We start from the raw sequence: 22,066 nt of genomic DNA, 5'->3' as shown, positions 1-22,066 counted from the left end.
TGTGCCCATCTTTGCAAATATATTCAGTAGCTTCAGGTTGGTAGCCTGAAATCAGCAATGCTGGGAGAGTTTACACCACGAAATTGGCAAACTCAACACATTGGGGTGTTTTCTTTTCTGGAAAAACTGTGCACATTTATCTCTATCATTGTTGCTGATAGAAGAAAGGTACACAGTCTCTTCATTAAGGCAATCTAAGAGTGTATCTTGTTCAGCACAAACAACACCTCTAGAGGGTCATGAAGGAAAAGTCCTGGTCCCAAAATAGCTACCTCACAGGATGGGTGCAGAAGTCCTGGATGAGCTCACCTTTCCATTCTCTTCACAATACACTGGGGGGTCACACCGCTGAGCTGGTGATTCCAAAAAGGAAGGAAAGCCTATTCTAACCTTGATGTTTCATATCAGAGATTTATTATTCACAGGTGGCTACTTTTAAAGCAGATGTGGGAAACCTTCGATAAAAGACATCACTATGGTAAAAACATAAAAACCAAAAAATTTTTTAAAGAACATAGTAAGAAATAAGATAGAACGGAGCAACGGAAACAGAAAACCTAAGCTAAGGAAAAGCCACCGAAGTGGAAGACATTTAACTCTGAGATTCCTAGAATCAAGGGATAAAGGGGAGATAGGAAAGATTCCTTTATATCTGAGATATGATCTTCAGAAAAAGCAAAATTTCCTTCGACTCTAATAGACATTTTCCAAATGAGGCATGAAGTAGCATAACACATGGTATAATCACCAAACTGTAGATGTTCAGATAATTATATTATCAAGTATATGCTAAAAATTTAATATATAAAATGAAGATCTGATAGTGCTTTAATTATTTTGTTCCTATTTTTTACTGTTGCCAGGCTAGCTTTAGACTAGTCTCCATTGTCCTTCTCAGCTTAAAGCCATTGGGAGCTATGCTTTAGAGCTGATGAAAAAAGGAAGTGGTAGGAAGCGGGGAAAGACAAGTTGGGAGGACAAAAAGGAAGGGAGGCTTCATGGAGGTTCTTACAGGGATTCTTTCATCCGGTTAGAAAGAAAAACATCTGAAGTGTAAATACTCTCTGTGCAGTCCAGTCTCCCAGCTCTGCCCTTTCTCAGCTCACACTGGTCAGCACAGATTAAGGATGAGCAATTGTTTGCAAAGATGAAAGGTCCTTAAAGCAGGAAGGTATTCATCTGACCACAGGATAGACTCATTGATTCCTATAGTTAGACTGGAGCTTAGAGACAATTTTGTGTGCCCTCCTGCTGAAAAAGGAGTCCTTTCCACCACACCATTGCCAGGTCATCATGCAAGCCTGATTTCTAGGGACAGGGAATTCCTGCTTCGCAAAGTAGTACTTTTTGGGGGTAGTTCTAACTGTCAGAAGTTGTGGTCTTATAATGATCCCAAATATACATTCCTGTTAATCATGCACAGTGGTTCTGCTTCTGCCCTCCAATATGGATGGAGTTTCCTACATGACAGCCCTAAGTATAAGAAGGTAAATTCCTGTTCTCCAACTTTTAATCTACTCTTCTCCTGGCTAAAAATACCTATTTCCATCCATCAGTCAACGATTTCCAAAGAGACTCTGGGAAGAATTGAACAATGGATTCCAGAAGCAAAATATTTACATATTTTTACATACTATAAAATATTTACTGGAATTTGCCAATTAGCCTAATATTTTAACTAATTTGTGGTAACTAGCACTAGTTTATTTGATAATGCGGTTTTAGGATGCCAGGGTATTAAAATATACCAACTTTTGGAACTATATTAAACATAATTTAGCCTTTCTTTGATGTTCTGGTAGGTATAATAAGATCCCAGAAGGCATCAGGGCAACCTTCATGGCTACATTTTTTATTGCAACACAGCTATATGAAAGTGCTAGTGAAGTGAATGTTGTAAGTAACAAAATAAAAGAAAAAATTTTTTAGCAATATCAAGGGGTTATTTGGTAGTTTTTTGTTTTGTTTTGTTTTACATTTCAATTGTCTTCTATTACATCACTGACTCTAGTTCCATGTTTCCTTTTTTGGCTTTAATCAACATTTATAAGCTTTTATCCAAGACACAAAATCCATAGCATCAGCAAAGCAAAAGACAGAGTAAACTGCAACCAAGGAACACAGAAAATCCTTACTCTCATTTCATTGTCCCTCTTATCAAAATAGCGTTTATCAAGAAATTGTTTTAAATTAAAGAAAAAAAGTAGAAAACGTTGGAAAAGTATGACACCACATAGAAAGAAATATAAAATAGAGCTGTTGATGAACCAACTCACGCACTTTCCTTTTTAGTCTACATGGTAAGGCAATTACTAGGTGTCATCATGTTATATTTACTTCCTTTGTTTTATCTGGAGCCAAGAATAGAGATGGAGAGATAGATCTGAACAAAACTTGATGTCCTCCTGGACTTTGTAAATACATGGTCAGCTTATTTTCCCTTTTAGTTTCTCACTGTTTGCTCTTTCCTTAGCCCATTCTCAACAACTAAAAGGATCTGCCAGACATTTCAACAAATAACTGTAAGAAGAACTTCCCTGTGTCAGGAATTCCCAGTAAGCCTCCAAACCACAGAAAGACCCTTTGGCAATCATGTCTCACTGTAGTGTTTTCAAAGAGCCTCACTTAAGGCCAGCAAACATCTCCCTTAGCAATGCAAACCACTCACTGCCGCCCGCTCTAAGAGCAAAAGAACTGACCTTCAGAGGAGAGATGTGAGACTGCAAGACGTATCCATGGACATTTTCTATTTGAGACAGGTTCTTTTCCGATACATGCACAAGTTCAGGGCCTCTCACTTCGTGGGTCAGTCGAGGTAAGGAATGATCATGTGGCGCGTCCTCATCTTGATAGCGATACTTCTGGGAAAAAAGACAAGAGAGAGAAAAGCATTAGCGTTTGCAAAGGGTACAGTTCTGCACTTCACATTCTCATTTCATTTACAGGACACAGTGTGTACCTATTGCTGACATCACCAAACAGGCTCTGCTGCAGTCTCTTTTGGTGGTCACCATTAACCAGGTCAAGTGGAAGCAATACTGAACCAATCATCAATACCAACCAATGCTTGTTTTTGCCTGATAATGCACTATCTCTGTTTATAAAATACAGAAGGGTGACAACAAATAAGACGGAGACTATTTACCTAAGTAGGTGAGGAGGTAACCCTCCAAATGACCAGAGTAGCTAAATATGTGCTAAAAATTCTAGGTCAAGGATGGAAAAGAAAAAGTACTGAGCAAGAAGACAGAATTCTGATACAATCATTCAGGAAACCTAATTTTGATTCAGATTATGTCCAAGCTTTAAGTTCTCTAGGAAATAAGGGAAATTTTTTGCCACCTGAATTTTTTGTATTGGCCTCAAAGGAAGACAATCTCTTCTTCCTTTCATATCCAAGGAAGAGGAGTGTTGATTTGGGTTAGTTGGACTCCAGGACAAAAGATCACAATTTCTGAAGATGGAGTTTTCTTTTAAAGAACTTAAAAATCAAGGCAAAGGGTCTGCCTATATTATATTGATACGATTCCCTGAGGGGAAAGACATAATAGTTCCTTCTCTCTTGGTCCCTTTTCCTCTTTGTCATCTTCCTTCTATATGCCTATAATAGTAAGAGCATCCTCTGGCAAAGGCCGTGCTTTGAGTCTTCCAAGCAGACCTAAGGAAGCTGGCAGAGAAGGAAAAGGGTCAGGACAAGGCATGGTCTGTGGGAAAGTACACATGGCCATGGGTCAACCTCCATCTTCAGCCTTGGCCTGGGTTTCCCTCTTTTCTGTCTCTCTTTGCTTCTCACCCCTTTTCCTTCAGACCTGCCCCATTAGAGTCTCATTATTTCAAGGCTACTGGTCTACCTGGGAAAGAAAAAAGGGAACACTCTATATCCTACCCCCAACCCAGTGAATAAAATGTTAGTTTGCCTTGCTTTGTCTTTGTTCCCTTTGAATGGCACAGGGATATTAGGGGCAACGGTCCAAACATTGTCGTAACACTATCTCGGGCTTACCTGTGATGTCTAACCTCATCCCACTACCCATTTATTATCATCACCAACAGTTATTTTTATCACATCAGGTTACTAACAACACATCTTCTTAACAAAATCATGCCTATGTTTCTTTCATTTTTAGGTGAAAAATATGACTTCTTGGACATCGGTTCTCTGTCTGACTCATAAACTGACAGTAACAAGAAGAACCACCCAGGGTTGGCAATTCAATCTGATGTCCATTCTTACTCAGAAGTTGATTATCATTACTTGTATTTTCCAGGGAGGCTTTCTACAATGTTCCAAGCTTAATATTAGTTTCAAAACAAAAATTTCAGCTAACAATATCTTGACTGAAGTTTGCAAAGACGCTCATCTATTTCTTTCACTGCAGTTCTTCTTATCTATGATGCTCCATTTTACTTATGAGAAAACTCACATTCAGAGAGGTCAAGAGACTTGTCCAGGGTCCCTTAACTAGTGGTCCTTAGAGCTGGGACCCTGTCCAGATAAATTGAATCTGAATCCTCTTTCTACTCTCATCATCCCCTCCTCTACTCACATAAGGAGATGAAGCCCAAGCCTGATAACAGAATCAGCAGCTTGGTAAAAAACACTTCATGGAGAACACACAACAACCTTCATGGAGGTTAGAACATTTCTGTGAATTACAAAATACCATACTTTCATTTTCCTAACTCTATGAATAATTTGGGCAGGTAATCTGCCTCAGAAACATGGATCCAGTTTAACATTCATTCTTGATCCATTATGTATTGTTCATTGGAAGTAGAATAATGTCATACATATGCCCATTTTAGTGTCTCTGGCTTTCAGCCCATCTGCCCTCCACATCTCCTCCCCCTCTTCAATTTTCTCTCGGGGAGGCACTATCATCTATGCAATCACCCGAGCCAGAAAAGTAGGAGTCAGTGAGACTCCATCCTCTCTTTCACCACCCCCTACCATCTGTCAATTTACTAAATCACTGAGTCTGCCTAATTTATATCTTAAATAGTTCTTGAGTCTACCCCATCCTCATCCCCCACCACCTCCACTAACCACTGCCCACGTTCAGGTTTTCAGCTCTCAGCTGGACCACAGCAACAGCCTCTGGACCGGTTAGGCTGCTGCTGAGATTGCCCCATTCCCATCCATCCTGTACAATATGCCAGGGAGCTGGCTTTCTGGATCTCAAACTGACAGAGTCCTTCTCTTCAAAACCCTTCAGTGGCTCCCACTGCCCACCTGACAAAGCTTAAGCTTCCTTATCCTGCCATAAGCCACCTCCCAACACCACTACATGAGCTGAGTCCCCACTACTTCCAAACTCTTTTATCTCACCACTCTTACCTCAGGGTTATGGACTAAATATAAACAAATCATTATTTCCAGTTTTTTAAAGATTTTTAAAAAATGTTAAATATGCATAACATAAAGTTTACCATCTGAACCATTTTTAAGTGTACAGTTCAGTAATATTAAGTATATTCACATTGATGTGTAACCAATCTTCAGAATCTTTTCATCTTGCAAAACTGAAACTCTATACACCCATTAAACAACTGTCCATTTTTCCCTTCTCCAGCCCCTGGCAAACACCATTCTGCTTTCTATTTCTATGAATTTGACTATTCTAGATACCTTATATCACTGGAATCATACAGTATTTGCTTCTCATGACTGGCTTGTTTCATAATGCCTTCAAGGTTCCTCCATATTGTAGCATGTGACAGGATTTCCTTCTTTTTAAGGCTGAATAATATCCCATTTTCTGTATATACCACATTTTGCTTACTCATTCCTCTGTAGATGGGCAGTTGATTGCTTCTACCTCTTGGCTATTGTGCATAATGCTGCTATGAACATGCATGTACAAAAATGTCTTTGGAACTATGCTTTCAATTCTTTTGGATAGATACCCAGAAGTGGAATTGCTAGATCATATGGTAATTCCATTTTTAGTTTTTTGAGGAATTTTTAAAAGCTTTTTAAAATTTAACATATGTAAAGCCATATTCATGTCACTCATAACAGTCAGGAAATGCCTGTGTTCTAAAACATAAAAATCCAAGGGCACCAAAAGTAAAATTTTGCAAAGTTAAAATGACTACGGAAGCTCCTCAAAGATTCCTGCAGTAGGATTCAGCTGGTTTAGAGAAAGATTTCATTCATTAGAAATAGGCATCTCACTGAATTTTTTGTAGAAATAACTATCAGGACACAGATAATAAACTTACGTGGTATCACAAAGAACTTACATAAATTACTTATTTTCATAAAATTATAACCCATTTTGAAGACTGATAGAGGCTTAAGTTAGACTGTAAAATCAACCCTGATGCTCAATTAATGCTTTATTGGTAAAAATTGTTCATTTTAACATACATTGATCCTCTGGCCTCAACTTTGACATTACCTTTTCTGGGAAGCTTTCATGAACTGCAAATCTGAGGTTTTGTGGGTGTTCCCATAGCTCCCTATACTCTCCAAATCACAACTTTTATCATGCTATATTATTGTGTACATTTTGAGTTTTTACAGTGAACTGTAAGGTTTTGTGAGAACTGGGGCCATTTGGTCTTGTTTATCCTTGTACCTTCAGTCCTTAGCCAAGTGCCTGGCACATATGCTCAATAACTATTCATTGAATAAAGTTATGAGTGACAGTTGAACAAATGGATGAAATGGGTATAACTTGCTCAAGCTACAAAGTTATATTGGTTGCTGGATGCAACCTCTTTCATTGCGCGTAACATTATGAACTCAGGTTTAAGCAAAAGAAGACAACCGTATCGTTGGCTCGACACAATCTTAAAGGACATCAGATTCTTAAGTATTATATATCTCTCACCACATCTTTCCTTTCAGTAATATATGCTAAGAATACAAACTGAATAGGAACCAGTTCTTGACCTTAAGAAGACCATAAATTATTAAGTGAGTATACATATGGGCAGGTAAGTCACAATGCAGAGTGGTAATGACTGTAAGTATAAACTGAGTTTTGTGGGAGCAGAAATGGGTCATCACCAATTCTGTCTGAGGCTTTCCAGTTTGCAATAGGATCTAGAAAGATAACAGAAAGAGGCAAGGGAAATTCTAAGCAAAGACAACAAAATATGCAGAGGAGATAAGTAATAAGAGGGGACGCTGTTCTGAGGGAGATCTTGAAGTAGATTGTAGCAGATGGTATTGCCCCTGCCCAAATCCATGGAAATCCCGTCTATGCATTTAAGGCCCACATCTGCATGCTTCACAGTAAGATTGTCCTTGCGTGATTGAAGCCTCCTCACTTAGATGTGTCTGGGAGTTATACTAGGAACCCCAAATCCCACACCTCAAACTGAAACAAACTGCCCTGCAAATTACCCTCCAAAGCACCTGATAGCATCAGTCTGAAACTAGATTGCCCCTGGACCTACATTCTTGTAGAACTCCTCCTTGGTGCTTTCCTTACTCCTTTAAGGGCCTTTCTTGGGAACTGCCTTCCGGAAATCATATGTACACTACTACCCATTTTAGGTCTGCTTCTGGTGAACTGATGTTTAAGAATGGGATGCGAGGTGGAGTATGGCAGGAGACAAGGCTGAAAGGCAGACTGCTATCTATTGTAGGCAACAGGGACCATCCAAGAGACCTAAAGAGTACTCTTCCTGGTACCAGCCAGGTATACCTCCTCCTTTAGTTTTGCAGTTTTCTCCAAAAGATGACTAAGCAGAAGATGACAAGAACCAGTGAGAAGTACCATATTTAACTGAAACATGAGCCTCCAGAGGAATCACCCTGATATGGTTTAGTAAAATCTCTCTGCTTGGATTTAATTTCGGCTGGACCAAAAATGATTTTTTTGGTAATACTAAGACTACTATTAATATTAACACTATTAACAGAAATACTAATCCTAACACTAATAGTAATATTAAAACCAATAATAATAGCAGTTAATGTGCCAGGAACTACGCTAAATGCTTTAGACACATCATCACACCTGTGAGATAGGTGTTCTCATTCTCCTCACCTGAGGCTTGGTTAGTTAGGCAGTTTTTTCCAAGTTTACATACCTGGTGAGTGGCAAACCAGGATTCAAACACAAGTTTGATTCTAGAGCTAGAGCACTTAAATATTCTTCTAAACTAACTAGGACTCAAAGATCTTAAGAGACTAACTTTATCTTCAGGAAACATAATTCTTAGAAAATCTTCAAGAGTCATCTAACAAGGGAGATTAAACAACTCCACAGAGGTCATACCCTGATTTAAGAATCAGCTCTAATTTTCTGGGCAATTCTGAGTCCTCTCTCATTTCCAGGGCTTGTCTCTTAGGTACTGATGCCATACTGGGCACCTTTGAGGGTTTCTGCGTTGCCTGTAAAAGGAGGGCCATTGAGCAAGGCCTCTGTTTTGAAACCTGTGTCTTCTTCTTTTCCTCTCCTCAGCTTGGTCCTTTGGAGGGGACTCTGGAGCAACAGAACTTTTGTAAACAGATTATATCTTCTCTCCCAGCTCTAACAGGAGTGAGGCAGAAGTGCTCAGGACAGGGAAGACTGATTATTATTCACGTCCCCTGTCATAGATCATTTTGTCCCTGACTTCTGGAATCCTATCCCTTTCCCCCTTCTGAAGTTTAGCCTCTACCACTGGGCTCCTTCATCAGGCAAACTTTGTCAGGTCCTTGATAATCAGATTGGGTGTCATCACCTCTTGGAAGCATTCTCTGACTGCTAAGGTTAAAAGGATGTCCTTTCTTTATGCTCCCAGAGTGTTCTGCATGGATTCCTGTTATTGAATAGCAACAACTCTGTACCACAATGATCTGTGTGCCCATCTCTCCTACTAGCCCATGAGAGCCTCTGAGCAGAGATGGAGTCACATTCATCTCAATCTCCAGTGCCCCATAGTAAGATACATAGTAAGAGACCAACGAATGTGACTTTAACTGAACTAAACTTAAATCATTTGAGCAATAAATTTGACCAAAAAGCCCTCCCAGCTGAACCTGCAAGTAATCATACTGGCACTCCTTTTCTACCACAGGACCTCCGTGTGGATGGCCAAAGGCTGGGAAATTCAACCAGATTCTGCCCACCACATTCTGTTGATGCCTCTGTGAATCAGAACCGTCCTAAGTTACCCAGGATTCAAACGCAGGCGCCTACATGCATCTGATCCATCACTGGATGTTCTGCACAGTTTGGAAGATGGTGCTGCACCATGGGCACAGTGTATACCAGCTGAGGGAGAAGTCACAAATCTTTCAAGGCCTCATAAATAAAAACCTGAATCTATCTCTGTTTCTGCATAAAAAGTGCTCTGCTTCCCCCTTGCAGCAGGAGTTGGCACTGCTCTGATGAGACAGAGAAACAAATCAAACTCTGAGAACCGGAATATGTTTGGTGCTCTTGAAAGGTAAGTAATATTATAATGCCTAACAGTTAGTGAATGTTTCCCACTTTTCTAAGAGTGTTACAGAAAGTATCCCATTTAAGACTTACAGCAACACTATACAGCAGGTACAAAATTAAGGAAGGATTACAGTTTCTTCCACAACGGCTGACATTCAGGAAATGCTCAAAACCTCTTAGTTCCTCGGCTTCTGTTACTATAGCAACAAATAGCGATTTCTGCATCAAGTCTTATCTCCCCCTCTGGACTCTAAGTTCTGTGAGGCCAGGAGCCTCTGCCATCTCTCTTTGTCTCCCACAGAGTGTCAGGCCAGAACAATGGCCACAGAGAGTGTGTCCAATGGAGCCGGCTGACAACGCTGCCGCTGGAAGGAAGTCTCTCAGTTTTAAAAATGTGCTTTGGCAGAAGAGAAGCACAGATTTTAGGAGAAGCATGAAGTCGCTTAGAAAGTTGGAAATAAATAACAGACTTGCAAAGAGTGATGATCCCTAAGAAAGAAGTGAATGCAGCTCAGAAAACAGGAAAAACCCAGAGGCCGGAAAGCAGTCTTGAAAAATGAATTACATGGAAATGAAGGGTTTTCATTTCCTCTCAAGACTGTATACGTTTAACTTTCAAAACAGGGTCTTCTCATCCAGGCCCTGCCAGACACCATCTTATTTGGAGGAAAATATTTTGTTTAAATACTTTGCTATTTCTTTACCGGAATTTTATTTACCAGAGACTCGGGCAGTATATAGCCAGCGAGCTCTCTTTTCCAGCTGCTTCCTTTTTGCATGATGTCTTAGCCTATCTGTGACCTGTGACCCACCTCCACTGCCACACCTACGGCATCCTCTCTCTAACCCACTGCCTCCCTTTCTGGAGGGAAAACATGGATAAAAGAAAGAAACAAGAGAAGGTAAAAGAATGGTTAATGCAGTGATCAGATCAGTATTTATATTCATTTCTTTGATTTGAAATAAATTCTCCGCTATTTTGGCTAGCGCAGGATTCTCTTTCCCCTTTCCGTCCTTTTTGTCCACTATCCCAATCTATTCCTCCAGAACAGCTGCATGCACGTTGCAAATCTGGAGGAGAGGGGTTTAGAGAGGAGGAAAATGGGAGGAGGAAGGGCCAGACAGAAATACCTAATTTCCCCCTTTACTTCCTCAAGGAACCCTCCTGGCTTCTCAGATTAGGGGATTCTCCTCCCCATGTCTCACTGCTCCCTGCCTCTCAGGATTTCAGGGTACCGCGTATTCATTTTTCATAAAACTTGTCGCATTTTTATTTTACATTTATTTCTGTGATCATTTGCTTAATGTCTGCCTCCCCCACTAAACTGAAACCTCTGCGGGGGTCTGGGACCCCACCTGCTTGGTTCACTACTGACCTCTAGTGCCTGCTACGTGGCAGGTTCTCAATCAACATTCATTGAACAAATAGTAACCTGTGGCCAAATCTCTCTCCAAAATCCACTACTCAAAACAGTTAATAAAAGTGGGTCAAAGCTCACTGATGGCTGATTGCACACAGATCTTCCCCAAGTGAAGTTATCCTTAAAAAAAAAAAAAAAAAAAAAAAAAGACCCACAATCGGCAATACAGCTGGCCCAAAGGACATTTGAAATAGGAATTTTTCGAAGAGGGGAGCAGGAGGTAAGTAACAGGACAGAGGCGAGGGATGAAAAGCACTCCCAGGGGGCTTCCCTGGTGGCGCAGTGGTTGAGAATCCGCCTGCCAATGCAGGGCACACCGGTTCGAGCCCTGGTCTCGGAAGATCCCACATGCCACGGAGCAACTAGGCCCGTGAGCCACAACTACTGAGCCTGTGCACAACTACTGAGCCTGCACGTCTGGAGCCTGTGCTCCGCAACAAGAGAGGCCGCGACAGTGAGAGGCCCGCGCACCGCGATGAAGAGCGATGAAGAGTGGCCCCCTCTCGCCACAACTAGAGAAAGCCCTCGGGCAGAAACGAAGACCCAACACAACCAAACATAAATAAATAAATAAATAAATAAATTCAAATAGCTAACCTTTAAAAAAAAAAAAAAAAAAACACTCCCAGTTGCTCCATTTGAATTTTTTTCAAACAAAACTCACAAATGAAAGGAAATACTTTCCCACTTTTTGCCCAAAGAACAGGACAAGCCAGGATGTTAATTAAATTACAAATCAGCTGTCTGCTTGCAGCTGACAGAGCTTTGTGTGCTTCCAAGCAATGTCAGATATTTTAAACCCTCTGTAAGTACCTACAATGAGGGAGCTGCCAGGAAGAATGCTTTCATGAATATTTAATGGATCTTAAGATCCTTTTTAAAGAACTGATGATTTAAATAATCATGAGGGGACTTTAGCTCAGTGCTGCCCTCCATCTGTTAACTGAAGCTGCAGGAAATGGAGCTTGGCAAGCTTTCCCTCCTAAAACTCAGAGAGAGGCCGGAGAAGGCCAGGCTCACCCAGGAGAGGTCACTGTAGGATTAGACAGCCGAAGGTCTCTGGAAAAGTCAGAATGGGACCACAGACGTATGATCTGGGAAAATAATGGGTGTGGAATTGGAAAATGAATTTGTATAAGATGTCACACATGCGGGTTGCTATTTACAATTTACAAAGCACTGTCAGAAACACTGTCTCAAGTAATTCTCTTAAGAATTGGAAAAAGAAGGTATTATCACTTTGATTTCCAAATGAGAAAACAGGATCAGAGAGTCTCCAAAGCGTTAAACAAATGGCAAAGCTGGGTTTCAAACCGACATAGCCAGCTGAGCCCAAAAGGCAGCCCAATACAGCGGAATGTGAATGAATTCTGGCATTAGAAATACGGGTTCAAATCTTGCATCATTTGTCAAGTTGCTGGTATCTCTGATCTTCAGGTGACTGAAGCTATAAACTGGGAATTACAGGATCAACCTCGTAGAAATATGAGCATTGGATGAGACACTGTATTGCTAGCACATAGTAGCTGCTCGATCAACCCTAACGCTCTCCTTTCTGGAACTGTCAAGTTTTGCACTTTGCAGGTCTAGCAGCATAAAAACTGGTACCTAAGAGTGAACTCTTCAGACTGTTAGTGCTGTCAGCAGAACGGAAACAAATGTGAACGGTCATTTGTAGCTTCTAAATATGATTCTTGACTTTCTCCTCCTTAGACCCTCATTCTAGAATAACTTTCTAAAACCTCAGTTATAGCGTAGTGGCTAAGACTGCCTGGATCAATTCCCAATTCTATCGTGTACTACATGACCTTGGGCAACTTATCAAACTCTGTGAGACTTGATACTCTAATCTGTAAAATGGAACTAGTACTCACTTCACAGAATTTTTGTGAAGGCCAAGTGAGATAATGCATGGAAGGCACTTAGTGTCTGTGACCTAGTAAGTATTCACTTAATATCAGCTATGATTATTTTACTGTAACATTAGATTTTTTATTTGACTATAAAATACCTTAGGAAAAAAAAAAAAGACCTTAGATATATAAAAATAACTAACTGAAGGAAAAAATATAGCTTTATTTATTATTATTATTTTTTGCTTTCCATTTCTTCAAAGCATACAATTACAACTTTTCCCACTACTCTAACCTGTGCTCCAATCTCACAGCTCTCCTGACCCCACGAAGGACTCTGAAACCTTCTTTTATGTCATCTCCAAGCTTGAAAACCTTCCAGGCTTTCCCAAATCATCTCCACTCAACTCAGTCTGCTCTGACCATTCCAGCTCCTGTTTCTGCTCTCTCCTCTCAATTTTTGCACTTAACAAGAACTTATTTCTAGTTATAAAATAAATAAGCCATGGGGAGGTACTGTACAGCAATGGTGACTGTAGCTAATAACACTGTTTTTTAAAAAAAGAATTTCTTGAGCACCTACTATGTGCCAGACATTGTAACTGCCAGGGATGCGACAGTGAACCAGAAAGACAAATCCCCTCCCTATGCTTTGTTCTTGATGTCTTCTCTTCCTCTAATAACCTTCCCAACTGTCTCTCACCTGGCTATTGCTCAACCTTAAAACTTAGCTCATGTATGATTTCTTCAGAGATGCTTTCCCTGGACACCCAGGTTTGGCTGTGCCTTTTTCCTGTGCTCACATAACTGATACCCTGAGAATCCCTCTTTTTTATAAAAAAGCATGTATGCATCTGCTTTTCTCATGGTAACATAAAGACTTCTTCATTCATTATTATAACATCGGCAGCAAATATTCTGCCTGGGACCCGAGGTGCTTAAGAAATGTTTCTGAACTGAACTACACCCTGTGGAGATGTAAATTCCTAGGACTCTTGTGTATTCCATCACACCTCGCACATTCTAAAAATAGCACGTACTCAAGAAACCTGTCTGGAGGCTATAGGAGATCTGATTACGGAACAGCACCCTGTCAGATTTTGAGTAATAAAATGAGAAACCGGTTCACTGTGTCGCACAGGTAGTGAAGCGGGGTAGGTTTCATTTAAACTGAATTGTTCAAGTTTTGGGTGTGAGACACGTGGGAAGGAGTGTTGGCTGGTGGCTTTCTGGAGCAAGGAGTTGAGAGGAGGAAAAATTAGAATATGCAAGACAGGAACTGAGGGACCTCTCTCTTCTCCCCTAGTCTGCCAGCATTGAGTTAGAGCAACTAAGGAAGCACAACACATCAATGAGGCCATGCCAAGTAACTTTACCTGAGACTCTCTAAACTCCAGGCCAGCAGCTTGGCACAGAGACGAGTGTACCAACCTTGAGAAGCACGATAGAATATATTAAAGTGGATGCAAGGCAGGGAAGAACTCTGGAAGCGCGCACACTATGCTGACGGTCGTGTCTCTGGGTAACCATTAATTTCATTTTTTGAGCTACATGTCTTACTTCGAGAATAAAAATAATGAACAAAACAGAATATGTAAGAGATGAGCAAGTATTTGCTTTGTTGTAATGGAGAAGGTCCAGTGGGCTGCCAGCTTTATGGTGAGGGAAAATTCTCCAGCCCTGGAAAAGGTTTTCTACAGATTTGGTTGAGCTAACTTTGGCTGAAGGATGCAAGGATGATTGGCAGCTGACAAATGAAGGAGGAGGAGCTGGGAAGGAAGAAAGCTTGAAGTCAAATTGCTTTGTTCCCAAGAAATCAAAGCAAAGATTTGGGAACAAACTCAACAATTAGTTTGTCCATTTGAAGCACAACTTCAAATACTGTCTGAGTAATGCTCCAGGGATAATTGCCACTGGATTCAAGCCGTGGCAGTAAGATCTTGTGGGCTGTCACTGTCTGACTCAATCCACCAGCTGTGCCACAGCTGCAGCATCTGTGACAGTCATTCACTGCTGTGTTCTGCTGAGGGTGCCTGGTGCCCAGAAAAGATGAAATGTTTATTTCAGCAGAACGCTTAGTCAAGTGACGCCAACTCTCCGCACCTCAGTCTCCTGCGTTTAAATTCTGTTCCTGTCACTAATCGGCAATGCGACTTCAGGCAAGTGTGGAAGCTCTCTGAAACTCAGATTCCTCATTTGTAAAATGGGGCTAATAATACTCATAGCAGTGTTGCTATGCGAAATTGATTTGATAATATGCATAAATGTCTTGGCATAGGGCCTGACTCCTGACTGATGCTTAGGAAATCTAAGCCTCTTCCTATTGCTGTATGTGTCATATACTCATCATTTCAAGTATTGTCAGAAGGGTCACAACACACACACACATACGCATGTACCTATTCAATTCAACCTTATTACTTTATAGGGAACTGGTTTCCTCCATGCTTTCGCAAGCATCCCAGCAGCGTTACAGATCAGCACAAATCCCCTGAGGGAGGCCGACTGAGTTGCAAAGGCCTTGCCTCCGCTGCTCCAAGATTCAGTTTCTCCTCTGTATGTGAGGACATCTTACCCTTTTAATCAATGTTTCCACCTGGGCCAAGGCTCCTGGCTTCCTCTGTCCATGAGCATCATTTCCGTCCAGCAGGCAGAGAGAAAACAGTCTCTGACACAGGTGCTGAACGCGCTACCACTGCCCACTCACACTCCCCTTCTGACCTATTTGAGGTTCTGGACCTTAGAACCTGCTGTGGAATTGGCACCTGCCCAACGCTTCCATCCATATCTGACTTCCCGAGACTAGACCACTCACCCACCTGAAGCTAGAACTTCTCCTGGATTTTTCTGGCCGGCCGTGTGCCTGCTCCTGGGTTTTCCTGGACAGCCTGTCTGCATGTGCTTCCTCTTTGACATCATAGAGAGTAAAATCCCTTCCTAATAAGAAGCATCATCACCCATTCATTCAACAAACTATTTATCAAGCACCTTATATACTAATCACTAAATTTTAAGTGCTGGGAATACAGTAGTAAAAAAATATATGACCTCTTAGAGTTAAATTTTAGTTACATTAGGTAATATAGCTCTTTTCCTGAATTCTCTTTTTCTTTTTTGCCCCTCATCATGCTTCCTTTACCCAAAAGCAAGCATGAACAGTTGTGTTCTCCATGGAAAGATGCCGGGTGGTCTAAGTGGGCAACCAGTCCAAATTGTCTCTGGTGGTGGCCCAAGTGGGCTTGATCTATCCAGCTGTTCTTATCCAGCTGCCTTTGTCCCCAAGCCCCTCATGACGAGCTACTCTTAGTGACACTGGAACACGGAACAGGTGAAAGATCAAAGACAAAAGGTGTGGCCTTGACTCTGGCCTCATTGGCAGTGGGTTCCAGTCAAAGAGGATTACTTGGCAACCAGATACTGTCATAAAAATATTAATATTTCCTCAAATAAAGTTGTTTCATAATCCACGCTTGGTTATGGTGGTTTAATCTCCAAATAAGATATGCTTCTCTTGGGAAGTCATTTCTATACTTAATCTAGGTTACTTAAATATACGATTGAATACACAATTGTAGAATGCTATTTTGTGCTTATCACAACCTTAAGATGTAAGCCCCAAATCAAGAAAACCTAGAACGTTTTCTCATTTTCTTGTCCTGATGCCCTACTGGGAACTGACAGTATCACCTTTCAGATGACTGGCTACAAGATAGCATGCATATATATTGATGCTTTACAGGTATTTATTTATTTAATCCTTACAACAAACTTATATTAGTTACTCTTTTACTTCCCTCATTTTACAGATGAGAAATTAGAGGCAGAGAGAAATTAAGTAACTAGTTCATACAGCTAGCAGAGAAGCTAAGATTCATACCTCACTATTCTCATAATCCTTACCTTTAATCCTGTACTATATAGTATCACTCAGGTATTGTGCATTTCTTATTCTCTGACTCAAGTATTTCTTCTGTGTATGGTAGATACTTTGGTTCTTTGGTTTAAAAGTCAAGGTCTGGGGAATTCCCTTGCGGTCTAGTAGTTAAGACTCTACGTACGCTTTCACTGCCGAGGCCCCGGGTTCGATCCCTGGTGGGGAAGTAATAGCCCACAAACAGCGCAGCGTGGCCAAAAAAAAAAATTTTTTTTTTTAATTAAAAAAATGTCAAGGTCTGGAAGTTTCCCTTTATCCTTGCGGAGCCATAGAATACCACTGAGAGAAAGTATAAATAGAAATAACCTAGTTGATGATACTGCCATTTCCGTGGTCACCCAAATACAAAACTCCACAGATGAAGATAATCCTTCAGCTTCTTTCCCTTCGCATGACTTCCAGAGTAAGATCAACATAATTCAGTTTGCAGAACATGACACCTCATATGAGGGTCAAGGCCAAAAGGAATCTGATGAAGGTAGTGATGCTATATTTGTAGCCATCTCAGGACCCCTCTGGCGTGTAGCAGGGATTTAGTCATTTTACCAAGTGAATAAGTCTAATACAGGTTAAATGCATTCTACTTCAGCAGGGAGTCTTGTTCTTTTCTCTTTTTTCATTTTCATTGCCCTTTGCCCCATCAGGCCCTGTTTCCTCTCCCCAGAATATTGCACTTGCCTCCTACTTCTCTTTCCAAGTGCATTCTTACCTCTTCCCTACCCTTCCTTTCCCTACTTCTCCATCTTTTCCCACTCCATCCTCCCACAGTCTATCATTCCACCATTCTGAATTCTTTGTGACTTGAAGTAAGAGTAATATATCACCTCTGGAACTTTGCACTTGCTACCTCCCAGATGCCTTTTGTCATGGATTCACTTTCAGGGCTCAGCTAAGAAGATACTTCCTCCCAGGAGCCTCCTTGATTGATCCACTTCTCCTGTCATCTGTGCCCAGTCCCAGACTGGGGTCGGGACTCATGGCAACCTGTGCACACACAGAGCACTCTTTATTTTATACAATTTTTCTTGTTTATTTGATAGTGTACCTTTATAGATGATAAGATCTTTGAATACAAGATTGAATCTTACTTATGGCTATGGCACCTGTGTCAGGTATTCAATAGGCGCTGGATATGTGTTTGTTAAAAGAATACTAGCCACCTAGTAACTAGTTTTCTTATCTGTATTCTCTTCACCAACCGATTCATTTAACAAATCACCCCCAGATACAGCTTTAAGCACAACTTTGGCCATATCACTCACCCCTTTAAAGCCCTTGAGTTGTTCAGTACTGCTCAGGAATAGAACATGGACACTTGGGCATGGTATTCATGCCACCCCCAAACCCCCTCTAAAGTCGTATGTCTATGTATGCCTCTTTACCCATTTACATTCCATCCAAAGTAGCCACGCAACATTTTTCTGAAGTCTCACTCATCTTTCCCACTTTCCTGTCTCACGCTCTTCCTTCTGTTTTGAATGAAGCTCCTTGAATCACAGGTGGGGAATATATTGCTCTTTTCTGAGGTTCTGTTCAAATGTCTCTTTTTCCCGTCTCCCCTGATCTTTCTCAAACAGATGTGATCTTTCTTTATCTTTACTTTCTACTGGTCTTGCAATGAAATTGTCCATCATTGAGTTTGAGTTTTTTCCATCCATCCACCTTATCATTAAGCACTTACAGTGAGTTACTGAGACACCGTAACAGACACTGATAATAGAGAGACAAAACACAGCCCTAGTCCTCACTGAGTTCCCTTTCAGTAGCTGAGACTAACAAATATAATCAATCTAAGAAGTCATTGATAGACACATCCTTATTTCAGAGATGTTAAATTTTAGAAAGTACCTCTTAGAATTGATGAAATACCACACTGAAGTGTAGTATATACAGGTTCCCATGGAGGTGCACTTAACCTAGCTTTGGGGATAGAAGGCAACCGTTTCCTGGAGAATAAGATGCCTGTGATTTCTCTTAGAGAATGAAAAGGCATTAGCCAAGAGGCAGCAAAGGAACAGCAGGTTCAAAGTCAGGGAGGAGTGATGACAGAGCACGACTTCTTAAGATATTAAAATGCTTGAAGTCAGGTTCTTACTCACATTTGTTTCCTCCAGAGGGTTTAGTATGGAGCCTTAAACAGTTGTGTTAGATTGAAATTAAATATATTCTGGGACATAGGAATATTAGCCAAAGGATAGCACCATTTACATGCTACAATATAAATAAGCTTGTCAACTGCTCCTTAAAATTTGCAACATGAAATAACTGTTGAGGAAATTTTGAAGAATGAATGGCTTGGGATAAATAACCAATTCAAAATCTGAAATATAACTAATAAATTTACCATCCACAAGAACAGGGTCTGAATGATTACACTGTTATATAACTTGGATTTTCATAAACTAGTAGACTTGTCAGGGCTAATAGAGGTCATCTAGTGCATGTTCCCTATTCATCATTATCATCATAAAAAAAGAAAAAAAAACCTTAGCTCTAAAAGCTATGTATGAGCAACTTCCAGACTGTATCTGGACCTACTTCGGTCCATTCAGTTCTTGGCTACATTTCCAGTTTTTTGTGTTTTATTTTCTTCTTCCGTGTAAAGGTTCTACCTAGATATGAAAAATTAACAATTATAGGGAAGTTTTTTCAAACATGCCACTCTTTAGTCTAAAAATAGTTACACCAACTTTGATTTGGATAGGACTTGTTCAAACTTGAGTATAGAATAATCTGTAGGTTTATTAGGTGCACTAGCTGCTGGGATTCAATAATGAACAAGACAAACAATATTTTTCCTCTTATGAAGCTACCCTTCTAGTAGACGTGACAGACAAAACAGAATTAACAAATAAATAAAATAATCCCAGGTTGTCAAGGCAAAGTGCTCCAAGAGAGCACTAAGGAGAAAACTTACTCAGTAGAGAAGGTCAAGGGACATTTTCTATAATGATGATGTAAAAGGTGAATCCTGAAGAATAGGAGAATTTCCATGTAAGGAGCTGTGCAGACAACATTCCAGATGAAAGGAAGAACAACCATGAAAGGCTCTGAGTTGGAAAAAAAAGCTTGGTGGGTTTTACATCTGACAGTTTCTGAAGCGGGAGGAGTGAGTACAATGTGAGACAGGAAAGGTGACGGGGGCCAGACCACACAGGGCCCTGGAGGTCTCGGGAAGGATGGAGATCCCCATCATAAGAAAAATGGAAAGCCAACAAAGGATTTCAACAGGAAAGTTATGGATATGATTTATATTTCTAAAAGCACACTCTGGCACCAGTGGTGAGCTTGTAAAATGGTGCAACCGCTGTGGAAAATAGTATGGAAGTTCCTCAAAAAAAAAAAAGTAGAACAACCATAGATCCAGCGATCTCTTCTGGGTATATGTTTAAGAGAATTGAAAGCAGGGTCTCAAAGAGATATTTGCACACCCACGTTTATAGCAGCATTATTCACAATAGCAAAGAGGTGGTAGCAATCCAATGTCCACCGACAAATGAACGGATAAACACAATGCGGTATATATGTACAGTGGAATACTATTTAGCTTTAAAAAGAGAAAATTTTGTCATATGATACAACCCTTGAGGATATTAAAAGAAAGAAGCCAGTCACAAAAGGACAAATACTGTATGATTCCACTTATATGAGGTATTTAGAGTAGTCAAAATCATAGAAAGATAAAGTAGAGCCGGTGGGTACCAGGGGCAAGGAGAAGGGGACAATGGGAGTTGTTTTCTAATAAATATTGTTTCAACTTTTCAAGATGAAAAATTCTGGAGATCTGTTATACAACAATGTAAATGTACTAAACACTACTGAATTGTACACTTAAAAATGGGTAAGATGCTAAATTTTATGTTGTGTGTTTTTACCACAGCACTCTGGCAGCTGGTGGAGAATGGATTAGAAGGGGGAGAGGACAGAAGTGGGGCGACTAGCTGGGAGGCTCTCAGAGGACCCAGGCTGGTGCCTGGGACAGGCAGGCAGCAGAGTCTGCAGGGCAGTGCACTCTGTCTCTGCCTTCCCTATAGTGAGGAAGCATCCAAGGCCCACAGCTCCAAGTTCTCACTTGCTCACCCATAAAAATATTCCAAATGCCCACATACCTCATTCCTTCAACCTTACAACATTTTGCCTCAGAAGAGATAAGAAGTAATACAAATTTAACTCTCTAACAGCTAGTGACAAATTGGCTCTCACCTGGGTCCATCTTTTTGCCTGGGAGGAAAAAGGACGAGGTCAAGTAGCAGATGGACTTGAAGTAACTGTTACCTATTCTGCCTGGGGTATTAGATATTGTCAGTCTCCCACCAAAAATGGCCTCCTCATTGTTTTTAACAAACCTGAGCATTGGCCTAACACCAAGTTAGACATTCTTCTTCCTGACTCATCTTTCTGATTTGGGTCATAGCAGCAATCCTAAATGGCCAAAGCACATGAGGGCAGAGAGGAGAGCCCAACCCCTCAGCTTATACAGGGGGAATTGCTACATTCTTAGAAAATAATTATTTTGTATTTTGATAAAAATCATATTGAAAATTCATTCTGAAATCCTTCATGAATACACAATAATTTGTATCAGTCATACAAGCTATAAAGAATATAAACTCCCTTGTATCTATCACTCAGCTTTAAGAAATGAAGTATTTTCAACACAGTGGGAGCTGCTGGGTACCCATCCCCAGTTGTATCTATCTCCCTCTCCTCAAAAGTCACGGTTAAATTTTGTGTTCACAATTCCCTGATTTTCTCAATGGTTTCACTACATAGATATGCATCTGTGAAGGTTAATTTTACGTGTCAACTTGGCTAAACTATAGTACCCCATTATTTAATCTAGGTGTTGCTCTAAAGGAATTTTGTAACTGTGGTTAACATCTACAATAAATTGATTTTAAGGAAAAGAGATTAACCTCAACCTAGGTGGGCCTGGTCTAATCAGTTGAAGGGATTTATGAGCAAAACAGATTTCTGAAAAGAAGAAATCTCATTTGTGGACTGTTGCTGCAGCTCCTGCCTGAGAATTTCCAGCCTGTCAGTCTGCCCTGTGGATTTCGGACTAGTCATCCCCTACAATCACATGAGCCAATTCCCTAAAAAAATTCTTGAATACACACACGTGCACACACACACACACTGGTTTTGTTTCTGTGGTAGGACTTTGACTGATACGGAATCCCTAAAAAATGTGTAGCTTTTGTCTTTTTTGAAACTTTAAATAAGCAGTTTCATATTGCAGCTCTTTTTCTGCAATACTATGAAATTCATTCATGTTGGTGTATATAGGTCTAGTTCATTTCTTTTAAATTGTGTACAGTATGTCATTGTATGAGACACCGCATGCACCATTTTCTTGCTAAAGTGCATTCAGACTATTTTTCTTTTCCTTTCTGGAATAATAACACAATTATAACAACATGGCTATAACATTCTTGTATATGTTTTTTGGTATACATATGTAAGAAT

The 22,066-nt window shown here is 40.5% G+C and overlaps 1 protein-coding gene across 9 annotated transcripts in view; it reads right to left on the bottom strand.

Moving 5' to 3' along the window:
- The window catches only part of DLG2 (discs large MAGUK scaffold protein 2), a 2,066,111-nt gene that overhangs the window by 1,050,199 nt on the left and 993,846 nt on the right, over positions 1 to 22,066 (bottom strand). For all 9 annotated transcript variants that reach the window (XM_082410132.1, XM_082410117.1, XM_082410128.1 and 6 more), the window contains one exon: positions 2,700 to 2,861. In XM_082410132.1, coding sequence (XP_082266258.1) covers positions 2,700 to 2,861 — 162 coding nt within the window. The remainder of the gene's footprint in view (positions 1 to 2,699; positions 2,862 to 22,066) is intronic.

Source organism: Balaenoptera physalus (genome assembly GCF_965194825.1).
Source record: "Balaenoptera physalus genome assembly, chromosome: 10".
Lineage (NCBI taxonomy): Eukaryota > Metazoa > Chordata > Mammalia > Artiodactyla > Balaenopteridae > Balaenoptera > Balaenoptera physalus.
The sequence above is the reverse complement of the archived record's forward strand: the minus strand, read 5'-3'. Positions and strand labels throughout refer to the sequence as shown.